The sequence below is a fragment of the Gymnoscopelus braueri genome (assembly GCF_963280865.1).
Source record: "Gymnoscopelus braueri genome assembly, chromosome: 10".
NCBI lineage: Eukaryota > Metazoa > Chordata > Actinopteri > Myctophiformes > Myctophidae > Gymnoscopelus > Gymnoscopelus braueri.
The window spans coordinates 43,994,311-44,019,218 of NC_137611.1; the positions used below are offsets into that span (position 1 = coordinate 43,994,311).

General features: G+C 42.2%; 1 protein-coding gene across 2 annotated transcripts in view; it reads left to right on the forward strand.

The window, feature by feature from the left end:
- The window catches only part of LOC308093099 (uncharacterized protein), a 55,766-nt gene that overhangs the window by 17,280 nt on the left and 13,578 nt on the right, over positions 1-24,908 (forward strand). For both annotated transcript variants that reach the window (XM_080439314.1, XM_080439315.1), the window contains exons 8-12: positions 3,557-3,639; positions 3,781-3,817; positions 6,333-6,483; positions 8,832-8,997; positions 10,732-10,887. In XM_080439314.1, coding sequence (XP_080295440.1) covers positions 3,557-3,639; positions 3,781-3,817; positions 6,333-6,483; positions 8,832-8,997; positions 10,732-10,887 — 593 coding nt within the window. The remainder of the gene's footprint in view (positions 1-3,556; positions 3,640-3,780; positions 3,818-6,332; positions 6,484-8,831; positions 8,998-10,731; positions 10,888-24,908) is intronic.

A 24,908-nucleotide genomic window follows, 5' to 3' on the forward strand; every position in this document is an offset into this window, starting at 1 on the left:
TGGTCAAAAGATAGGAATGATCAAATATCGACCTAACAAAACAGGCTGCAGAGCCAAGTTACACCAATGAAGGACAAAGACTCTACCGAGTCCAATTATGAACCACAAGTCTGTACGACAAGCAGTGTAAAGTTATGTAAAAATTTAGAAAACATCTATTCATGACCAATGAGAAAAGGGTGAAGCTAAAGGCCACACCAATATAACTAGTCACAACTCCTTGCAATATGCAACTATACTTGCAACCCTTTTCCCCCAATGGCAGTTGCAAGGAGTTGCATTGGGGCAGTCTGGCCTTTAGTTACACCAATGAAGACTAGAGCCATATTCCAATACTCTAACGTCGACACTCCTGTTCTCCACTCACGCCTCAGGCCTGCCTCTGTGCGAGGAGGTGAGGATTAGATGCAAATCCGGAGGAATCAAGGATGACAGCCACATTCCAATTCCACACATTCCTGCCTGCTCATCTCACTCGATCCTCCTGCATGTCTTGTTTTATATTAGATGCTGCATTTCTCAAATATGAGCTGTTTGACTTGCATTCTCCCACACCATGCAAAACAAACAGCACATTTGTATAAATATGGGTACACTGTCAAATTGGGTCGGAAGTTGCAGGGAAGTGTTGAAAGTATTTCAACCGTTGGGTTGCAGCGGGTTGGCGGAGAGGTAGAGTTCTCTGGCTGGCTGATGATGATGATGATGATGATGAAACGTTGAATTACTTTGTGTGCAAGGCTTGTGAGGTGAATAGCCTATCCTATAGTAGACTACTCGAACAGAAATGACAGGCTTCCATTTTTTTCAATCATTCTATCTATTTATTGCTGCAGGCACACAGTGTTTAAGGTTTTAGTTAACATTACATATGAAAGATATGATACGCCAAAATAGTTTAAATACAGATGACCTTGTGCCTATGCCCTAAGCACCTTGTTAGACGGGTGACGTAGTCGTCCCGTCTCTCTAAACAGTTTTGAGGCATTTGGCCTTAGCCCCGCCCCCCCTATAAAACATTTGGGGAGTGCACGCCCAGAATTCAACGTCAGAGACAGCGACAGAGAGAGAACTGCATTTGAAGCCCAGGCACTGACAAAGACACACGCAGGTCAGGCAGAGATGCGTCATGGGCTGCTGCTGCCTTAAGACATTGCTCATCGTCTGTCGCGGACACACATCCAGTGAATCGACCCTCGCCTATACAAATGCAAATGTTTGGCTTTGTCTTCACGGGGCCATCACCTGTACTCGCCTGGCAGGTACTCAGGGGTGAAAGTGGGTCGGAACAGGCCGATACGGCGGACCCGAACGTCGTGCGAAGAGGGGCTGTCCTCTCCCAAAAGCCCATGTTATAACCTGCCATGATGAATGTCCAACAATAAAACACAACATAAGTGTTAGTTTTCTTATAAAGTGCTTCTAAATCACTCCACTGTGTTTGTGTCAACGTAATCCATGTGGTGTTTAATTACTCCTCCACGGAGAGAATCTCTTTCAACTTCAAGCCGTGGTGCTGTCTATTTATATAACCGGAAAACTCGCCCCAAAACACCATCGCCCCCATTTCTTTTCGCAGACCAGCAGTTCTTGTATTCCTGTATTTGTTTTACTGAGGATAAGGTTAGAAATAAGTTTACGGTTAGCCATATTATTAGTTTTACTGAGGTTACGTTAGGAATAAGGTTTGGTTTAGGCATAGTTTAATGAGGTTACGTTTAGGAACACCAGGTGAATATCACCGGATTTCCCCCGGGGTGACTGTTTTGGGGCGTGTGTGTGTGTGTGTGTGTGTGTGTGTGTGTGTGTGTGTGTGTGTGTGTGTGTGTGTGTGTGTGTGTGTGTGTGTGTGTGTGTGTGTGTGTGTGTGTGTGTGTGTGTGTGCGCGACCAAAAACCTAAAAGAAACTAACATAATCCGCCAATTAACTGCAATTTTTCGGCGCCCGCGCGCTTCGACCCCCGCTATGGGCCGGTGAAGATCACAAATGCCAGGGCCGATTTTCTGTGCCAGTCCGTGCCTGTGTGTGTGTGTCACACCGAATATCTAGGTGTGCCCTGGGATCTTTTGGCTATGCCAGGTGTGCCTTGGCACCAAAAAGGTTGAGAAACACAATAATCAATATATCAACCAATAACTGTTATTGGTTGATATATTGATTCTTGTACCACACCTCCTCAAGTCCATCTGTGCTTATTACCAAGATGTTTTACTGTACTAATTCTTAATAGTTAAATATTGCAATAGAATCCCAAACAATTGTAATGTAAACATTACAAATGTAATAACAAATTCTTATCAGGTAACAACTACATATTCTTGTAACTTATGTCTTGCATTACCAATGCTGGCCAAATCAATCAACTACATGGCAGAAAACACAAGCATCACACATCCCACTACCCACTACATGCCTGACCTCGCAAAAAAATCCCACAGACGTACAGGGACTGACCTGCTTCACACTGTCACCCGTCTACACATGACATCTTATGTCATACTTCCTTGTTTAAATACAGATGACCTTGTGCCTATGCCCTAAGCACATTGCAGTCTGTCGGTGTCGTGTTTCAGGTGCATTCAGAAACTTTATTGCACACTTTCCAATCGTCTGATCTCCCGACTTCATTCGACTGCCAGTCTGTACAGTAATCTGTAGTATTCTGTTTGGTGGAGAGCTACCTTAGGTCATATTAATTTAATTAACCCATTAACCCATTTTTAGATTTGAGCTAAAAAAGCATTATTTTACACTTTGGGCTATTCAAAAATAGCAGATATACAAGCTCATAGCGAGTGCCGCGCTACAAGCTTGTAGATCTGCTATTTTTGAAAGATCGTGAAAATGTGTGCAAGTCTTTGAATATATATATATATTTGTAAAGTGAACATATTTAACTCAAATCTTTGCTTCTGGGGGTCCCTGGAATAAAATATTTTGATGGGGGTCCGCGGCCAAATACATATCATTTTGGGGGTCCTTGACATGAAAAAGATTGAGCACCACTGATATAGAAACAAACATTTTTCAGAAAACTGTTGAGATTTAGGAGACGTGTATAATCGGCTTCAGGTCTCAATGGGTTAATACTTAACTAACAGATCATAATAATATTGTTTTCCCTTGGAATACATAGGACTTCAATGGAAACAAGTCCACTAGGACTTTTTTGAGTAAATCCTTTCAGACCAAGTGTATGACTGTACTCGTGCTGTTTGCATTTCTATCTAATAAAGTATTAAATCAATCAATCATTCCTTGGATCATTACACAACTCCCCAAATAGGCTACGCCCATTTCCACCTGTAGTCAAGTGATCAAGATGTATCTTTCACATTTCATTCCGATTGACTATGATTGGCTTTCAATGTTTGCGGGAGGGGCCCGTTTTAAACGACATGCCACAAGCCAGATGTTGTGCCAGATGACATCCTCTCTGTTCTAAGATGGCAGAACAGAGAGGAGAATAGAAGAGTGGTGGAATAGAACAGCTTTTAGTCATGGTTCTAGGAATCAACTGCAGTCTGTCTGATAAACTGAATCTACTGTTCCCAGAATGCACTGCTGTGACAGAAGCCCTCTTTGAGAAGCACAAGTCTGGGATTGAAGATGCCGTCCACCAAGTGGTTACAGAGCTGGTAATGAATACACACAGTCTGTATGTCTCACTTTAAAACGATACCAACCTACAAGTGCTAAAGAAGCTGGTAATGATGATGGTTATTATGGTTATTATTCTCTATCAATGCAAATGCTTTTATGTCTTTGTTTTCTTTTAGTTTTCTCCTCCCTCTCTTCAGGACCAACAGGAATCGGGTATGTGCTTATTCTCAATGATCGTCTTTGTAAATCAATCATTTTATTTGTCATTTACATGCTTGCACATGAAACGAAAATTGAACTCAGGACCAGTATTTTACATTTAATTTGTCACTTTTATATTGAGTCAAGTACAGGTTTAAAATAACATTTTTAGTTAAATGTCATATTGAAGGATGTTAAAGGCTAAAATAGCTTAGTGCTGCAGCACATCTTTTTTTATATGACTGTTTTGTGTACCTTTTTTTCCTGGCAGCTTGATGACTGTTGTGTTCTGTGTTTTCTGGCAGCTTTATGACCAGGAGCATGTTGTTGAAATGTTGTACCACTGGCACTTTGGCTGAAATAATTGTCAGAAAGACTGACTGATATCTGGCTGCATTTGAGTGTATGGTCGAAGTTTTCATGGTTCATATTGTTAATAATTGTTTTAACATTTTCTAAAAAGCAAAGTAACTTGGGGGGAAAATTGCAATAAATCGTATTATCGAATCGCAACAATCGTTTAATTGCAGAATCGCAATATAATGAAGAATCGCAATATAATTAAGAATCGAATATAAATCGAATCTGCACCCTAGGTATCGAGATTGTATCGAATCGGGAGGTAGGTGAATCGTCCCACCCCTATTGTATAGTACAAGTACTATCACTTCATGCTTTCAAATATGCATCCTTTACAGCCTTTCTATTTTGGCAAGCCTGATGTGTTGAGTGTGTTCAAAAGTAAATGGTGCATTCTTGACAGTGTTGGGTAACGTGCGTTAGTAACGTAACGCCGTTACGTAATATATTACCGAATTGCGGTAACGGGTAATATAACGCATTACTACAAGGAGAAGCTGTAATATATTATTAAAATGACACTACGTTACTTTGTGCGTTACCCACCAAAGTGAAGGTGTTTTTTGTATCCACCCTCAACCCAGTAAAGGTATTACATTAAATTGATTGTCAGTGGCTGGCAGCGCAGTGTGCACATCTAATCGCAAAAACCCGACGCTCTTTTTGTCTTGATCAACAGCAATATTTGACAAAATACAGCGAAATCCCAAAATGCTTAATATCCAGTACAGTAAGCAATAGAAATGAACTGCAAACAAATTCAAAGTTATATGCTATCAATATCACACAAAAGTAGAGAGAAGCTGTGATCTCACCTCACAAACAAATGGACAAGAAATAATCCTTTTGCAAACAACATCCATGTTCTGTTCATTTGTCAACAGTTTGACATAGTTTGAGCCGTTTTTGCTGCGCAGGCCAGTCCTCGTTTAAGTTCATTGCTTTCACCTGTTGTTCTACTGTGCGCAACAGGGCATATCTCCGCCAGGCCACGTTTACCTACCCAGGCCATGAAATTCATAGGCAGTCATATATTAGCCAATTAGAATGAAATCTGCTAAAACTGACTCATAGACTGATACAGAACCATATAGGCTATATATTGTCGCTGTCGGATGGAAACCTTGTATGTTCTTTTTTATTATTATTATTTTAAAACAAATTAAATTGTGAAAATAACCAATCTACAAGCTATAATTATTAATAATTAAGAAATATTATATTTTAAATAGTGAAAAATCGACTAAAGTCATTATTAGTGCAAGTTCAATCACATTTCATTTGAATGAAAATAACTTGTGGGGAAAATACATAAAATCTCTAATCTGTGAATCTAATGATTGTGATTCATGTGACCCCTATACTTCAGTCAGTGAAGACCAGGGCTGAAAGTGACATATTGAGACCAGTATAACTTTGTACAAACATTGGTCATTTGCCAACACATTATTTTGTGAAATAAATGGGTTATATTTCACAGATAGTTATTGTTGTACTATATTAAAATAAAATCATCCTTAACCTTCAAGTTCAATTCTTTCCGTGGACTTTTGTTTTGTTTTATGGCCTACCTGCCCTGGCATACATTAACCACTTCAGCCGTACATTTCAGCCATTTGAAAATAGTAGCTCTACAAGCACTTTCATTCTATGCTGCTCATGCAGTCCTTGTTCTGTGGACTTTAATTAAAAAGAAGTATAGAAAGAGGCTTCTGTCTTGTCATATCATTATAGGCTACATTATGGAAGGTATATATTACTATTTATGAATTGATTAATTTAAGTAAATAAATTGATTCATTAATGTAATTTATAATCCTATCTTATAATTTAAATGTTTGCCCATCTGCCATCTCTGTGTCCCAAAAATAATGTGTGAGCTAATAATAATAATCGAGTAAAAAGTAAAGTAACTAAAAAGTAATAATATGTAATATTGATATATTACTGTTGCTCAGTAATATGTAACGAAATGTATTACTTTAAAAGGAAGGTAATAAGTAATAGTAATATATTACTAAAATAAAGTAACTTGCCCAACACTGATTCTTGATAACATTAATGATTGTATTTTGCATAATACAGTCCCTACTATTTTTGTTTTCTTCAATTTTTTTGTGCGATACATGAACGACCTGTCATTGTAATCCTCTCTCCCTCTCTTCAGTCTACCCAGATCTAGCAGTGATTGATGAGAAGAGTCTGGACGAGAAGGACTGGAAGGTGATTGGTTCTGGAGGATTTGGTATGGTCTTTAAAGCCAGACATCTTCAGTGGAGCCGGGATGTGGCCATTAAACTATTAGGTCTTGATGATGGGTAAGTGCACAAGTATTAAGTGGTGATGAAGATTTTAAGGATACATCTATAAAATCCACAAAATCTGTGATTGTATCTGTCCTTTGCATCTCGAGAACCGTCCAACCTCAAAGTTTACAAACCAAAACTTGGGGGTTCACAGATGATTGCAACATTGTTTTCTGACTTAAACATACAGTATAAGTGTATACAGGGTATCTGCGGTTTAAGATAATTCGTTTTAACCCATTAAAACCAGGAAAGCATTTGGGTCTATATATACACACATAGGTCTCAAAGTGGGGTCTGGGGACCTTTGGCTATTCAAAAATAGCAGATATACAAGCTCATAGCGCATGACTTTGTGCTGTGCTAAGATCTGCTATATTTTGAATATTATAATAATAGATAATATTATGTATTTTTAAAGCGATTTTTTTTTTACTCAAATGTTTGCTTCTGGGGGTCCCTAGAACAACATTTTTGAGATGGGGTCCGTGGTCCTTGACATGAAAAAGTTTTGAGCACCATTGATATAGCAAAATCAAGTTTTTCAGAAAAGGACTTAGAAGACATTTAGAATCGACCTCAGGTCTTAATGGGTTAATACCCGGGGAAAAAAAGAAATAAGCCCATTACTGCGTGCAAACAACAAACTATACTATAACGAATTGTCAAACATTATCCAAATTGTAAAATATGACAAAAAAGTGTGAAAATAGCCGATCTACAAGTGAGCATGTAGATCGGCTATTTTTTTAAAGATTTATCTGTGGAACCGAGTCAAACTAAATGTAATGCCTCAACTCAATTGTTTGTCAGCGTGGGGGTCCCCAATTCAAATATGATTATTTTGGGGGTCGCGGCCTGAAAAGGTTCAGAATCACTGTGCTAGAACGCCGCTATCTGATAGACCAGAGATGTATTGATTACTGAGGGGAAATCTGTCCTTTGGATTAACGTATCCACTGTCCTACATCGGAATGGGGAATGGAGTCATGGATTGGACACAGCTAGATTTCATCCATACTGTATCCTCATCAGATGGTAAGCCTATCTACTGTTTCTGTAGTGTGAAGCGGCTTGATGTACAAGTACAAACCCAGGACATGACACTAGTATGTCACAGGGACTTACCCCTAATCCAACCCTTGATGCCCTTAAGTGCCAAGCAGGGAGGCATTAGGTCCCATGTTTTATAGTCTTTGGTATGACCCGGCTGGGGAAACAATTCCATAGCATGTTAAAAACAGTCACGTAAAAGCCTTGAGGTTCTACCGCTCTTTCTGAAATCCACAATCATCTTGTTTCCTTCACGTTGATGCAGAGGTTATCAACGTTTGAAACAAACCGCAGGTGTTCCACCTCTCGCCTGTACTCCACCTCATTGTTATGAGAAACTATAGTCCTCCCTGCTCTCGGATGTTTGCACTTTTAGCTATCAAGAAAATGTAAGCAGCGGGTTGAAACAAGCGTTTAAATCGCTTATGTTGTCAGCCTGCGTAATGTTTTCCCAATGCAGCCAAAACGGGAGCAGTACTAACACCTGCAGACGGGGGTTGACTGGGCACAGGCTGACTAAAAAAGCACTGCACTCCCCAGTGGCAGGGTCCTGGGCTTTTGGTCACACGCACACACGCACGCACACGCGCACACACGCACACGCACACACACACACACACACACACACACACACACACACACACACACACACACACACACACACAAATGTTCTCTTTTGGGTGGCAATCAATCAAACACCAAGACCCAGTTGCACGGCGATGGCCGTATGCCAAGTACAGCCAGTTTGTTCACCAACGTTTGTGGAACATTGATGTTAATGGCAGAACTAAAGTCCAAAAAAAGGAGTCTGGCATACAGGCATCCTTAGTCTCCAGGTGGGTGAGAGCCAGATGGACCACAGATGCTAATGCGTCATCCGTGGAGCGGTATTTATGCGGCGCATAAATACTATTTTAGTATTTATTTGAGGTTCGGCATTATTGTAATTGTTTTGCATGAAGAATATACAGCATTCTAATAACAGCTACTATTTTTTTTTGTGGATGATTCAACCTCTGTTCGTGGGAACGCGCATATTTGCACATATAAATATAAAATATGTGCATACCCAAGCATTGTGAATCAGGCCCAATTGCTCAAATTCTACAATACTTGTGGGGAACATTTGGCCCTCACGAGTATGGTAATACTCGTGAATATAAGTACACACACACACACACACACACACACACACACACACACACACACACACACACACACACACACACACACACACACACACACACACACACACACTCTACATGCTCACATTAAATACTTACATGTTTTAACCCTCTGATCTTCAGGCACAGCGATTACTTGCATCGTGAGGCTGAACTGATGCGACGGGCAGCGAGCCCCCATGTCAACCAGATCCTGGGGGTCTTTAGGGGCCGTGTTCCAGTTGGCTCTGGCATACAGATCGGCCTGGTCATGGAGCTGATGGAAAGAGGATGCCTCAACTCTTTGCAGGTCAGCTTTTTTCCCCTTTAATGTATTAATTTGATGTATTATGTATTACGTATTATGTGTATAATAATGTGTATTATGATGTATTATGATGTATTATCTTGTGTCCTTGCTTACTGTCAGTCGCTCTGGATTAAGAGCGCCTGCTAAATGCCTAAACTGTAAACTGTATTCACTGATTCATTCAATGACGATGTTGAACCATTTTCAATGTAATGAGTCCCAGGACCCACGGGTGGTCATTAAAATTACGTCCCAGAGAAATTGAGTGGGTTTGACTGAATGGGTCCCCAATAAAATGTTGTTTTTCTTTCATGTCAAAGGGTTATAATTATGGTTAAATTAATGCCAGATTTCATGAAAATCTTTTATCATTATGAACGCTTGTCCGATCGTTTGTAAACACACCCGAAATCCGTGTGTGTCGCCCAGAGAAAAAATAATCCAACCGCGATCGCCCCTTCTCTTGTAGCAGCATGTGAATAAACCATCTCTCGCCAAAAATGCACGCTTTTCTTACCTTTTCAGCTGGCCACAGAAAATTTACATCCCTTGTGATCGCTTGTCCGACTGTTTGAAAACACACGGTATGTGTGTGCGTCGCCCCAGAGAAAAATATTCCAACCGAGACCGCCCCTTGGCTTGTAACAGCAGGTTGACAATAGGATGTATCGCGAAATGCAGGGCAAAATAAGTAAACTCAAGATAGAGCCGTTTCCATGAAAAAGCTAAACAGGAATTGGACGGAGGCAGAAATTTCGGATGACGTTATTTCCAAATCCGGGTGAGTAGAACGTGAAATTGATCACTCGGGTGATAGAGAACAGCGCAATCTTTTATAAAAAACGATTAAAAAACTAAAAGTCGTTAAAGTCGTCCGTGGCAGTCTGGGCCTTTGGAAAAAAAACCGTAAAAGTTGTCCTTGGCAGTGAATGAGTTAACCAGTCTGTATATTGCTACATGCTACACTATGGTACATCTGCAGTGGTTGGAGGATCTTACTCTTAATTTAAGAAATGTCAACCCTGGTGTATACGGACACCCCAATTGGTTGACAATGTTAATAAAGATATTTGAAGCATACAGTCACCGGATTGGACCACAGAGCTATATAATATCTAGAGAATGGACATAAAATCGTCGGTCAATAATTTCATTGAAAGCGCATATATACACACCCGGAAGTAGGCCTACACTCACCTTCCGGGTTTGGTCATGAACTCAGCTGCAAGGGGTTTTGAGCCAAATAGGCACGCATGCAGGCTGGGTTATTTGCAGCTGGCACATTGCTCAGACCAAATACAACATTTAGAGGTTAGGTTTTCGGGTTGGGGTTATTATAAACACAGTTCTCATTTTTATTTAGGGGGGAGAAATAGCTTTGCGAGCTGACAGTGAAATGCAAATGATCCCATTAACTAGAACAGTGACGCATTATTATCTCCAGGCGGTCTGGAGGTGTGAAGACCTTCTGCCTGGGGTGAGAATTGGTGAGAGCGGTCAATTTAGCCAAACATTTACGTCAGGGATGGTATAATGGTGCCTAATTTCATATTTGGAAAACGTTTCAGATGGCCAGAGAGCTTCATGAGCAAAGATAATCATTTAAAAACCTCAAAATAGGTCGAGGCTGACGGTTTAGACACACGAGTGGTAAGGATTATAGTTTTAAATTAGCCTTTAATTGTATGTTTGACTCTGAATTAAACTTTTCTGTTTCACCCCCTTCCTCAACAGAAAAAACTAAACCACCGTCTACCCTGGTCCCTGGTCTTTCGACTGGCTCACCAAGTGGCTCTGGGAATGATGCACCTTCACAGTCTCACCCCTCGCATCATCCACAAGAACCTGAAGCCTGGCGATGTACTGCTGGACCCCGACCTAAATGTCAAGGTGAGTCCCAGACAAATGGCCGGGGCGGCAGTGGCACAGGAGGTAGAATGGCCCTGTCAAAATCCCGTCCCTTAATTGAGTAAGACATTGACCCCTAACTGCTCCCGATGAGCAGGTTGGTGCCTTGCATGGTTTGATCTGCCGTTGGTGTGTGCATGGGTGAAAAAAAGCAATGCACATTGTAAAGAGCTTTGGATAAAGTGCTATATAAATGTGCCATTTACCATTTAGAGTATGTTTGGATGATTACATCAATAATAATTATATGAGGATGATGATGGTATCAGACTGTTAGCCACACCAAAATGTTATATGATGAATTACAGCGCAGCCACGCAAATGCCAGACAGGTAGAAAGAGAAGAATTGGAACAATACAAGGTGGACAAGGATAAGATGATGTTAATCTTCCAACCACACCAATGAAGGACGAGGAGGAAATTTAGAAGGGATGACAGTCGAAATGTTTTGGGACGATGATGAGTTTTGGACTCTGTCGGTGGACAGGACATTTGCCGCTTGTCAGGACCTTCAGGTTTCAGCTTCTTTGAGTGTGTCCTCGAATAGTGTTCTGTTTCTGTGGGCTGTCTGTGGGCTGTCATCCCTTCTAAATAGTCAATTTCCTCCTCGTCCTTTAGTGGTGTTCCTACAATATTGACATCATCATCGTTTTTCCTCGTGTCCATCTTGTGGGAAACAGTTTTGTTTCCGGTGGGAAACATTAATTTGCACCATCGTTCAAATTCTTCATTGTCCCAAACCATTTGTACTGTCATCCCTTCTAAATAGTCAATGTCCTCGTCGTCCTTTAATGATGTTCCTGCTATATTGACATCATCATCGTTTTTTCCTGTGCCTACCTTGTATTGTTCCACTTTTCTGTCTACCCTGTTGGCGTTTTCGTGGCTCAAAGTCAACATCATTACCATCGTACCGTCCCTCAAAGTTGTCATCGTCCCTAAACATTTCGACCGTCATCCCTTAAATAGTCAATTTCCTCCTCATCCTTTAATGGTGTGGCTAACAGTCTGACTCCATCATCATCCACCTTTAGCTCTTTTTTAGGAGTCACCTCTCTTCCAAGTCCTTGTGATTGTGAAGTGGTGCACTGCTGGAGAGATTTGGGTGGACTGGAAATTTGCCGCTTGTCATGACCCTCAGGTTTCAGCTTCTTTGAGTGTGTCCTGGAATAGTGTTCTCTCTCTGGATCATAGTTTCGGACATCGGTGCCTTCTGGACTTCTCCCTAAACTGCCACAATCCTCTGCATTGAAGTGTCTTTTCTTGGCTTTTTGTTTAATGGTACTTTCCATCTTTACTTCCCCTGCTTTTGAGCAGTTGACCAAATATTTAGAATTATAAGGTAAATCTGAAACCTTGCTCATGTTTAATTATGAAGAACGGCGACTTTTGCTGGCCTATAGCTCTGTAGGGCTGGGGCGGTATGGATTTTTATTTTCCGCGGTAATTACTCCCCGTTACGGTACGGTACGGCGGTATTTACCGCCTCATGCACGCGCGCGAAGTTTTTTTGTAATACCGCAGCCAATTTTAAAGAACCGCGGGTTACCGTTACCGTTACCGCGCCATTACCGCTACCGCGCCGTTACCGTTACCGCGCCGTTACCGACGGTGGATTTTGCACCGTCGTCATTATTATTATTATCATCACCTATGCTGCTGCATTGTCTGAAGTAAGCCGAACAAAAATAAGTTTTGCTCTTAAGCAGTGGTGGAAAAAGTACTCAAATCTTGTACTTAAGTAAAAGTATCAATACTGAAATATGAAAATACTCAGTTACAAGTAAAAGAGAGAAATACCTGGATGATGTTTTCTCTCATCTCTCGTAGTTAACCAGTCTGCGTGGCCGACTTTATATTCCATGACCATGATGTTAGCGTAATCCGTCAAAGATTATTGGAAAGCCCTATCTCAGATAAAAACTATTAGGATTAAGTAAAGTAGGGAATCTATCCCCGTTTGTTATGAAACTTATGAAAGAAATGAAACCGTCGTATGTTTTGCGTCAGTGCCGTGAATGCCGTCAATCGATTGGTCTCGGCTGCCGGAAATAGCAGATCTACAAGCTTGGTGAGCTTGTAGATCTGCTCTTTTTGTTACGTGATGTAAGACACTATCGTACGACGAGGTATATATATATGAGAGTGAAATTACACTGGTGACTCCGACCCAAGCTATCTATATATCTATATATATCTATATATATCTATATCTATATATATATATATATATATATATATATATATATATATATATATATCAGAGTCCTGCAACGGGCCGGGTACCCGCGTTTGACGGGTGAAAACGGGTGAAAATTTTACTTTGATAAGATAACGGGTACGGGGACGGGCGGTACTGAACTAATCGCGGGCGGGTATCATTTTATTGTGAAAATCAGAGAGCACTGTTTCCGCCCAAACAACGTAACTTGTGTAACTTAACACAGCACAACTGCATGGAGCATGCTCATGCTGGTCAGTTATGTTAACTCACAAAAACACATTGAACATCCTGTTAAACCTTCAAATTAAAACTATGTGATGACGTACACAACGACACATGTGTGCTGCGTAGATGCGCGTTCGCGCGTGGCTTAAGCTCGCTCCTCCGTCTTCACTTGATTTCTGTACAAACCTGACCACTGAATGTAGCGCTGTTGTTGAAGGCTGCTATCTTTTTCAACACACTTTTCAATAGGATTTACATTTTACACAGATAAACGGGCGGACAACGGGTCGTTTATTTGACGGGCGGGGCGGGTCTGGTTCGTATTTTGAAATAATCACGGGTGATGGGTCGGTCTACGGATCTGAGTATATATATATATATATATATATATATATATATATATACACACATATACACATATGTACTCAAACAGCTTATGCTTACTTTTTATATGTCTGTGTTGTGTGGGTAGACTATATATATATTCAATCTAACAATTTCTGTAATACTAAAGCCAAGAAATAATTAATTATCAGGCACACACACAAAAGCAAACCCCCAGTTTAATAATAATGGACTGGCCCTGCTCTGACTCCTGTCGACCCCCGGCCCCGGGGTACCTCCACCCTCTTATCAGGGGTTGTAAATCTCGTCTTTCTACAGCAAAAGTGCAACACTTTGGGCTGTCGCTGAGCTTGTAGATCTGCTCGTTTATATCCGTCCTTTCCTACTTGCCACAACGCAATGTTAAAGAGCCGACCAACCCCGCCCCCGACACGACCCCGGCCGACACCAGTCACACCACAGCAGGCTAGAATAGCATGTCATGATATAAAATATCAAAAAAATAATATTAAAAAATATTTTGTAATTTTTTTTTTATATAATTTTTTTTTTTTTTTTTTTTTTTTATCGCGGTAATGAACATGACGTGCGGTGCGGTATACCGTACCGCGGTATGGCGGTATTGCGGTTACCGCACCCAGCCCTATAGCTCTGCACACACGTCATGCAAAGTCCGGCCTCTCTGGCCTCTCCTCTCCTCTCGGCTCCTCTCCTCCCTCCCTGCTTTGCTTTGCGGCCCTAACCTCTAGTCCCAACCTCCCAACCTCGGTCATGTGATAAAGAGGTCAGACTTCCTGTATCTGGTTGCTATGGCAACCTGTCAGATCAGGCTGAGGGTCTGATAGGCGAATCAGAGAATCAATCAAGCCGAGAGTCTGATCGCTGATCGAGGTGGGGTAAGATGCCTAAAACATGGCCAAAGCTCTGATCAACAGTCTGTGGCGGGTCTTGGAGGCATGTGGAGTGATCCTGTGCTTGGAATCCCGGACGAACTTTTCTGAGCTTTGGTCAATTATATAGTAGTAAGATAGTAAGATAACTTAAGAGAAGATATTGACCTACTTGTTCCCAAGGGGGAAATTCTGTTTCAGCTCAACCCAGCTGATCGTAGCCCTCAAGGGGCGCGGCACAATTAGGGGTTAAGAGTCTTGCTCAGGGACACACATAATAATAATAATAATAATAATGAATTGCATTTTTATGGCGCTTTTCTAAGTACTCAACCTTACTCAAAGCGCTTTACAATGGTTCATTCATTCATACAGGGGGGGACATTGGGAGGTGGCGCGGCGAACAGTCGACGCCAGCGTCCCCACTTTTCCCACATTCACACACCAATGGTGGCAAGCTAGCGCCGACCGAATCATTGGAGGCAATGTAGGGTTCAGTGTCTTGCCCAAGGACACTTCGACATGTGGACAGGAGGAGCTGGGATTCGAACCGCCGACCCAAGGATCATTGGACGACCTGCTCTACCTCCTGCGCCACAGCCGCCCTACACATCAACACATTGCTGGGCTGGAATCTTACCTGGGACAACCAGGGGTTCTAGCTCCCCAAGGCGGCTCACTAACCACTCAGCTATGGCCGCCCCAATCAGTGATCGGTCAAGCACGTCCATCCTCTTCGATTGTTCAAGCTCATATTCATTCAGTTATTGTTTTTGATGAATTGATTGAATACTTTATCAGTCAGAAATGTAAACAGAACTAGAAACACATTTCCTAAGAAAATTTAAGTGTGCCTGCAGCTGGCTGGAGACTCAAAATAGTGTCACTACAAAGTACCACCAATCGACTCAAAATGGCCTAAAATGTATTCGTAACAGATTTTTGGGTGGTCCATTTTGGTGGAGTATAAAAAAAAGCAGCAAAAAATAATTAAAAAATGAATACAAAATAAACCGCAACGGCACTTTTTAAAACCGGAAGTGAATAGATCCACTTCCGGGTTGCACCATTGAGCTCCACACCCCTCAAAGAGTGTGTGGGCGGGAAAAAAAATAAGGAAAAAAACAATGGGAAAAAAAAAAGTTCGGAAAAGAAAGAAAGTTCGAAGAAAAAAAAAGTCTACCATAAAAAGAATGTCCACCCAAAACAAAATGCCCACCCACCAAATATGGACTCGGTAGCATGCTGCCATCTGGAGTTATAGCTGTTTAAAGGACTAAACGGGCCGTGGCTACGTGGTTGGGGGTCCCCGGACCCCTCTTTGATAACCAGTTGGACGTGTTGCCGATGAGAGGAGAGGATATCAGGGTCCATTTCAATGTGAAAGGTTCATAACAAAGGCCACCTAGAAGATGATGATGATGATGATGAAGACATGGGTTTGAATGGGGGACTAAAAAGTTGGCGTGGCTATGTGGTTTTGCCGATTACGTCGCCGTGGTAACGCGAAATGGCGAGAAAAGTGGTTGGCCCGGTCGCTCCGCACGTTTTGATGTATACATTGCCAAGGACGTGTAAACCGTGTGGGAGGAGTAGCATTTGGCGCGCCGCGTGCGTCCAAAAAGCATTTTTTGCGAATAACGTCGCAATGGTAAAGCTTAACAGATTTATTTTCCCGAGCACATCATTCCCGGCCAAGCCGCACGTTTTGATGTATATATTGCGGCGGTAGTGTAAACCGTGCGGCAGTTACGGACGGACAGTTTTGCGGCGTGAAATAAATATTATGATTAAAGGAGAATTTTGGACTAAGTTTTTCTTACCTTTTCTATGACGTAGCATATTTTAATAGCTTTTTGTTTTCTTTTTTTTTGTGAGATCTGACGTTCATAGTGACAGAACACTGTAAAAAATAAAAATAAAACAGAAGTCTCACTAGACGAGATTGAAATCTCGAGATTTCAATCGTCTAGCGAGACTTAGGTTTTTTTTTTTTTTTTTGCATAGTGTTCTGTCACTATGAACGTCAGATCTCTCACAAAAAAAAAAAAAAAAAAAAAAAATTAAAATATGCGATCTAACGCAAGGCCTATCCGCGCACGCTTTAAGCTGTGGCGGACCCGGGATCTAGTTATGACATTTTTCTTCTGTACCATTCATCCTAAGATATCATAACGTCATAGAAAAGGTAAAAAAAACGTAGTCCAAAATTCTACTTTAAGTATGGCGGATCTCAATAAGTGTTTTGCCATTACATGGCAGGCACACTTAATAAGTATGGTGGATTACAATAAGTGTTTTGCCATTACATGGCAGGCACACTTAATAAGTATGGCGGATTACAATAAGTGTTTTGCCATTACATGGCAGGCACACTTAACGAGTACTAGAGATGCGCAGATGGGCTTTTTCATCACCCTATTCCGCGTGTACACATTCATTATCCATCCGTCTACCAAATGCAATAATTATATTATCCTATTTATAGATCCGCACCGACCGCATGTCGAGTAATTATTGTTTCCCTGACGTTAGTTTTCTTAGTTGTGAGATCACAGAAATGCATTGTTTCTCCTTTTCCCGTGCAACGCTAAATTTTTTCACAGTACAGATTTTGTCCAAACATCACGCAAATCGCTACACAATAGCTCTATAGTCATTAAACAAAACGGGTCTTTCAGATTTTTCATATTCCATCCTGATTGGCTAAAAATGGCTTCCAAAGTTTGCAGGAGTGCTCCGTTTTGTACAAAATGCCTCAAATCATCAAATCAAGCATGTCTGTGCCAGCATGTTATGAAACCTCCCTCTGACATACAGTAGCTCTGGTCCAGAGCTTTGCAGGGAGTTCTAACGTGACCGTCTGATGCAAGGTGCAGATTCAAACGGCTCTGACACATCTCCACTCATGGACTTAACACAGCTGTTCTCCCCACTGTTTGTTTTTAAGAACAAAGTATTTTCTTTTTAGAAGGGCCGGGGCTCTCTCTTCCACCGCACGGCCACACAGCGCACATTTCTCCTCTCACGTCAATGAGGAAATCTCACACAAGCACGCACACACACATACACACACGCGAGCGGCACCCCCAGGGTCCTAACGCCCTTCGTATACAGCACACAAACACATAGGCAGGCAGACAGATGCACTTGTGTGTGTGTGCGTGTGTGTGTGAGAAATACTCTCTCTCATATAAAAATTGCGCTGTTATTCCACGACCCCAAAATACGGAACATAGTGCGTCCCGTAACAGTCAATACGGAACACGTCTTTTAGTTTCCAAATAAGGAACAATTCCGTATTTTACGGGACGGTTGGTAACCCTACCTTTGGAAAGTCAGGTTTTCATACTGAATTAACTAGTGTGTTCTTGTCTAAAGCCCGCCTTCCATATCCTGTGCTTTGCGCAACACACCATTTCTGTATCCACCCACCCAGACCCAGGCTGGATCAGCAAGTGACTTGATCTCAGTCTAGTTTAGACGCCACCAGATTGAGTCTCATCACATTTCAATGTAACATACGTACACCAGGGCAGTTATTATAATTCTCCAACCTATCAGTGACTAATCAATTTGCATGCGTGATCTACACCCAGCTCCCTGGGTTCACTACTGCGTTTGCATTTAATTGCAAAGCGATTATATTCTCTCGTGCGGATAAATACAGAAGTAGGGAACCTCTGGGGAACCCCTACCAATGTTCTAACCATAGACTGTAAACAAAATATGGACGAAGGGAGCCCTGATGTCACCCAATGGTTTTTACAGACCCGTTTTGAAGACACTATTACATTAGAAGAAGTTTTCCACCTTAACTTCTTTGCCACCGAGAACTGCAGAATCGATCCTTTGGGTCATGTGATCAGTGGCGACAGTAAGTGCGTGCTGTGGCCCGCCCTCTAGGCAGCCTACAGTTTAACATGGGGATGTAATTTTCATTCGAAACGGCACGGCTAGAAAATAAACCTTTGACCTGTCTTGTGAAACTGAATATATAATCACATGCCATTATAAACCACTAATATTTGATTCAGCGTAGCGATAGTTCATGTAGGAACGGAAGGCAGGAGGTTACATGCTAGCTCTCTCCCCCCCCTCCCATTCATTCGCTAAGTTACTTCATACATACTCCCACAAGTCAGTCTGTCTCTCCACGTTTAACCTCTTCATTCTCATTCGCTGCAACTCAGGCGGTGCTTTTAAGCAGCTATCTGTTGCACCGTTCATTCCATGTGCTTAAATCTGTCAAAGCCGGTCGTACAGCTGTCAGTGTCAAATGTCCTCCCTGTGGCATTTAATTTCATATTGTTAATAGGATGATTCTGTGGATTGTACTGTGGTTCTATGGATTGTACTATGATATGTGGTAGTTTAATTATGCATTGAAGGTTCAATGTTATGTTCATGTAATAACTATCTCATGCTCTGCTCTGGGGGGTTTGTGATCTCAGATTCTGTGTCATGCTTGCGCAGGTATTCTGCAATATCACATGAGCAGAGTCACAGGATATTGCTAGGATATTATGCAGTGGGAAACATAGGCACACATACATATCTTTCCACATTATGCACGCATGTTTTGTTTATTTTCATTTATTGTTTTGGCACTGTTTCTGTACGTCACAACGGCGGATGCCGGCCACTGGAGGCACGGCTATATAAGTGAACGTCATCACGCAGGGACAGGAGGAGGAAGTGTTGGCGGCTCGTTTGTTACGAGTTGCGGTTTGGGAGTCAGTAATATTCAGAACACACGGAGGCCACATCTCGACTAAAGAGTCAGAAGATAAGCGACGGATGGATAGCTCTGTCCTACTGTGCCTTATAGTTTCTGGGTGAATTGAGAAGAGTGGAGCTTCACGTACGAGAAGAAGTTACTGACTGTCCCACCGTAGTGATGTCCAGTGTCGTACAGAGAGTCAGAGAGACTAATACATAAATAGCACAAAAACCCTACGGGAGTAAAAAAAAGAAGAAAACAGAAAAATAACAGTAAAAATAACACACAGGTTATTGTCCCCGCACCTGAACATAGAAATATCCAGCATCTCGCTCCGGCTGTGCGGGCCAACGCCAGGGCACCACCGAACTGAATGCAATATCATTGCAAAACATTGTAAATGGTTAATCCTGAGCTGAGGTGTCTAAATGAACTTGCAAATTCCCAATTTTGGGGCGCATGCACAAAATTGTTCTTAACAATTAAGAAAATTCCAGAATGACAGGACAGTCATTCATGAAATAATGAATGTTAACAGAGTACCGTATCTTCCGCACTATAAGGCGCATCTGAATATAAGGCGCACCTGCAATAAATCAATAATTTTCATATATAGGGCGCACCGCATTATAAGGCGCATAGAATAGAAGCTACTGTAGTGGCTGGGGTTGCGTTATGCATCCACTAGATGGAGCTGCGCTAAAGAAAACAGTCAGATAAGTCAGTCAGTCAAACTTTATTAACAGAATTAATACAAACCAGCGTTCTTACAACACACATGAACCTAGACATGTAAGGTAGACCTTGTACCAGTGATATGTGCTGTCATGAGACTGTTATTTTTTTCTAATGCAAACTTCTAATAAAGTCTTCAATCAATCAAACAAACAACGGCTGTTTTATTTTTTCCCCAAGTACGGCCGTTTTATTTTTTCCCCAAGGTGTCGTCAGTGACGTAGTATTTTCGCGGCACAGTGTATCTTTTACCAACAGCCAGGTATAACAGGTCGTGCAACTTTTTATGACGTAGTTAGTGCATCCATGGAGGGGAAATTTTTTTCTCCAAGTACGGCTGTTTTATTTTTTCCCCAAGGTATCGTCAGTGACGTAGTATTTTCGCGACACAGTTTATCTTTTACCAACAGCAAGGTATAACAGGTAGTGCAACTTTTTATCACGTAGTTAGTGCATCCATGGACGGGAACTTTTCCCTGATTCAGTAAGGGAAACACATGGAAACACACAGGTAAAAGAAACAGTCTGATACCGCTAGCTACGGTAAATCAAACGTTAGTGCAATCACAATATAGTAACTCTGGAAATAGTGCAAAGCAATAAAAATATAACAATAACTCAACGTTGTTCAAACGTTAATGTCCATATTCACAATATCTCCCAGCCTTGTTCAGTTGTTAACACGTAAAAGAAACACGTAAAAGAAACACGTAAAGCTCACTTTTTCAGTTCATTCCCCATCAACGAATCCCTCGAATTCTTCCTCTTCAGTATCCGAATTGAACAGCTGGACGAGTACACGTACAGCATCCAACGTGCCCGGCTCCATCTCGTCAGACTCGTCAACAAATCCCTCGAATTCTTCCTCTTCAGTATCGGAATTGAACAGCTGGGCGAGTACAGGATCCAACGGCTCCATCTCGTCAGAGTCGTCATCCGAGGCGGTGTCGCTGCTGTTGTCCGGCAGGACAGTGCCAATTCCTGCCTTCCTGAAAGCTCGGACCACCGTTGAGACTGATATATCTGCCCAGGCATCCACGATCCATTGGCAGATAGTGGCGTATGTCGCCCGGCGCTGTCTCCCCGTCTTGGTGAACGTATATTCGCCTTCTGTCATCCACTGCTCCCACGCAGTTCGCAGTCTAGCTTTGAACGCCCTGTTGACACCAATATCTAGCGGCTGGAGTACTTTAGTCAATCCACCCGAAATGACAGCAAGCACCGAATTAGTGTTTTTCACTTGTTTTTTGACACCATCGGTGATATGGGCGCGCATGGAGTCGTAGATCAATAGGGACGGCGCTGTGTGAAAAAAGCCACCCGGTCTCTTTAAGTAAATTTCTCTCAGCCACTCACTCATCTTTTCTTCATCCATCCATCCCTTCGGGTTAACTTTGATGAGGACGCCGGCTGGAAACTTTTCCTTTGGCAAGGTCTTTCTCTTGAAAATAACCATGGGTGGAAGTTTCTGGCCATTAGCCTGGCAGGCGAGAACTACAGTGAAGGATGACTTCTCATTCCCTGTCGTGCGTACATTCACCGTTCTGGACCCCGTTCTCTCCACAGTGCGGTTCACAGGAATATCAAAGGTGAGTGGAACCTCGTCCATGTTGAAGATGTGCTCTGGCCGGATCTTTTTTTCAGTGATCTTGTCTTTGCAGTATGTGCGGAAAGAGGCCAGCTTTTCTTGGTAATCCTGTGGCAGTTGCTGCGAGACAGTAGTTCGTGCGCGGATGGAGAGATTACGTCTTTTCATAAAACGAAAGCACCAAGAAGGACCACCTCTAAATTCATTGATGTCCATGTCATGTGCTAGCGCTGTTGCCTTCATTCGCAGTGTGACTGTAGAGACGCTTCTACTTGCTGCTCTCTGTTCAACAACCCACTGTTCGAGTGTGTCCTCTAATTGTGGCCATCTCGCTTTGTTTCCGCGGAAACTCTTTTTAGTCTTCTTTACTTGGCGCAGGTCATCTTGTTGCTTCCTCCACTTTCGTACCATTGATTCGTTGACGTTGAATTCTCTCGCTGCTGCTCTATTGCCATGTTCTTCTGCGTGACTGATAGCCTTGAGTTTGAACTCTGCGTCGTAAGCGTGTCTCTTCTTGACAGGTGCCATTTTGGGGTGTTTATACACACACAAGTGGTGTGGGACTGGAATTTGCGGAATTCGCGGGTTTCCCTGCTGTTACTTCAGCGACGCCCCTTGACTACGGTAGCCACAATTAACCAATATTGATACATACGGTGGCCATAATGCAGTGATGTTGCTAGGTTTTCAATGTAATGGGTCCCCAATTACACGTCTCCCCCCCCCCCCTTCTATCGTTTTCTTTGATCTCCAATCTCCATATCTTCTATGTGTGTGTGACTGTGTACATTATATCCTAATGCAGTGGATCTCAATCCTTACAGGCAGCGACCCCCCAAAATAATCATATTTGAACTGGGGACCCCCCACCCTGAGAAGCGCTTGGAATTAGGAGTTGAAGCATTTAATTTAGTTTAACTCAGTTCCACAGATACATAGTCAAAATAGCAGATCTACAAGGTCGTGTTTTTTTTTTAATCTACAAGCTCACAACGCCTTGCTTGTAGATCGCCTCTTTCTTATATTATTTCACAATTTTGACCGTATTTATAGTATAGTTTGTTGATTAGTTTGGATGCAGTAATAGTATTTTTTCTTTTCTTTCTTGAGGTATTAAAAATATCTTAAAATTCCTTAAATTGTGACTTCACTGTCTTCTGGGGACCCCCCCCCCCCAATCATGTGGGGACCCCCCTGGGGGTCCTGACCCACAGGTTGAGAACCACTGTCCTAATGTACATTCTATTTTGCTACTTGTTGTAGTCACAAACTCAGAATACAGGGTACAAACTACAATATAAAGTTCATAATAATAATATGAAAAAGATAATGTAGGCCTACACTTCATAGGAGCAGAGATAGATAGGAACTAAAGAACAACAACGCTTGTGTCGCACCGAAAATAACGATCTGAAAACAACGTGTCGCGCGTCGGTGTTTCGGCTCGCGGGTCGGTTTGGTGCGCGGCCCGCGGCTCACTTTTCTGCGCGGCTCGCGGTTTGGTGTGCGGCTCGCGGGTCGCGGCTCACTTTGCGGCGCGGATCGCGGTTCGGTTTGGTTCGCGGCTCGGTTTGGTGCGCGGCTTGCGGCTGGCTTTGGGCGCGGCTCGGTTTGGTGCGCCGCTCGCGGCTCACTTTGCGGCGCGGATCGCGGCTCACTTTGCCGCGTGGGCCATAATTAACCAATATTGATACATATATTAGGCGCACCTGGTTATAAGGCGCATCCGCACTATAAGGCGCATTAACGGTGCGCCTTATAGTGCGGAAAATACGGTAAGTGACCAAGACATCTGATTTCACTTGTCATGCAAATTACTAAGGTATTCTACAAAGGGAGCTTTGCAGAATACTGAGTGGTCTGAGAACAATTTCAGATGCACAAGAACACCGCCAAAGCATATGTGACCCTGCTAATAAATATGGACAGGACCAAAATGTAGGATACAAAATAGCAATTATTTTTTTAATATAAAAATGTTACAAAATGGTAGTGGTACTTCTATTTATTTGCATAGAATGGGGAGACAAAAACATAACAAAAACATATCAAATCAAATAAGGAAGGAAAAGGAACAGCAGTCCATACAGATTCCACATGGACCTACAGCCATCGACAAAGCACATAGTTCACAATATGCACATGGCACAAAGCACACAGCATGTAATATATATACCAAGACAATATAATGCACTATACCATCTACAAAAGGTCACAGGTAATATAACAATAGACAAACTCTTTAACACTCAGAGTAATAGTGTAATAGTGGGACGCTACTGCCAGCAAAAACAAACAATTGTACTGACCTTTGAAAAATCATGGAATATTATCCGCGATCGCCGACCTCACGGAGATCGTCTCATTACACGCACGGGGGTCTCGGCAGTCTCGAAGGAAAAAAAAATCTGGACCCCTAATTGCTCCCGATGTGCAGGTTGGTGCCTTGCATGGTTTCCTCCGCCATCGGTGTATGAATGTGTGTGTGAATGGGTGAATGTAATGCACAATCTATGTAAAGCTAAGATAAAAGCGATATATAAACGCACCATTTACCATTTATTTTACATCCACAACAATTAGCACTAGAAATGGCACAGACCATTTCCCAGGTCAGCAGCTGCACCCAAACATCCCCCTCTCACCACACACTACCGGTGAGTGTGTGAGGACCCACAGATTGGCGATCTGCTACCTGCCTGTTCAGAAAGGCCTTAAATACCTGTGTCACTTATGACATCACTTTATCTCTGCCTCCCTCCCTCTAGGGGCCACACATAGCCTCCATTTTGTGTGAGCAAGGTAAATAAACCAATTAAATGACTGATCTGTGTATGCAAACATAAATCAGGACTCCAATTGAAAAATAGCAATTGAATAAAAATGTTTGTCGACTATACGCCACCTTTGTTTGAGAGGAACTTTTCTTTACAAGGCTACACACAGGTTCGTGATCAACCAGGTAAGTACTTGAGAACAACACAATTCAAACCCAGGAGGAAACTGATACCGACACAATGGATAAAATGGGTAAACATACATGTATTAATTTTAGTCCCTAATACAAGAGGCCTCTGTGCCATAAAATACAAATACAAAATGAAACAAATAATCCAGGACCAGCTCTGCTCTGAAGATTTGGATGCTATGGTTTAAAAGCTGTCTCGTTCTCGTCCCTCCTTTCCCTCTGCACACTCTGGATTCTCACAGGGTTTCCTCGTTGCATAGAACCTCACACTGGAGCCACTGTCTCTCTGTCCGTCTCTGTCGTG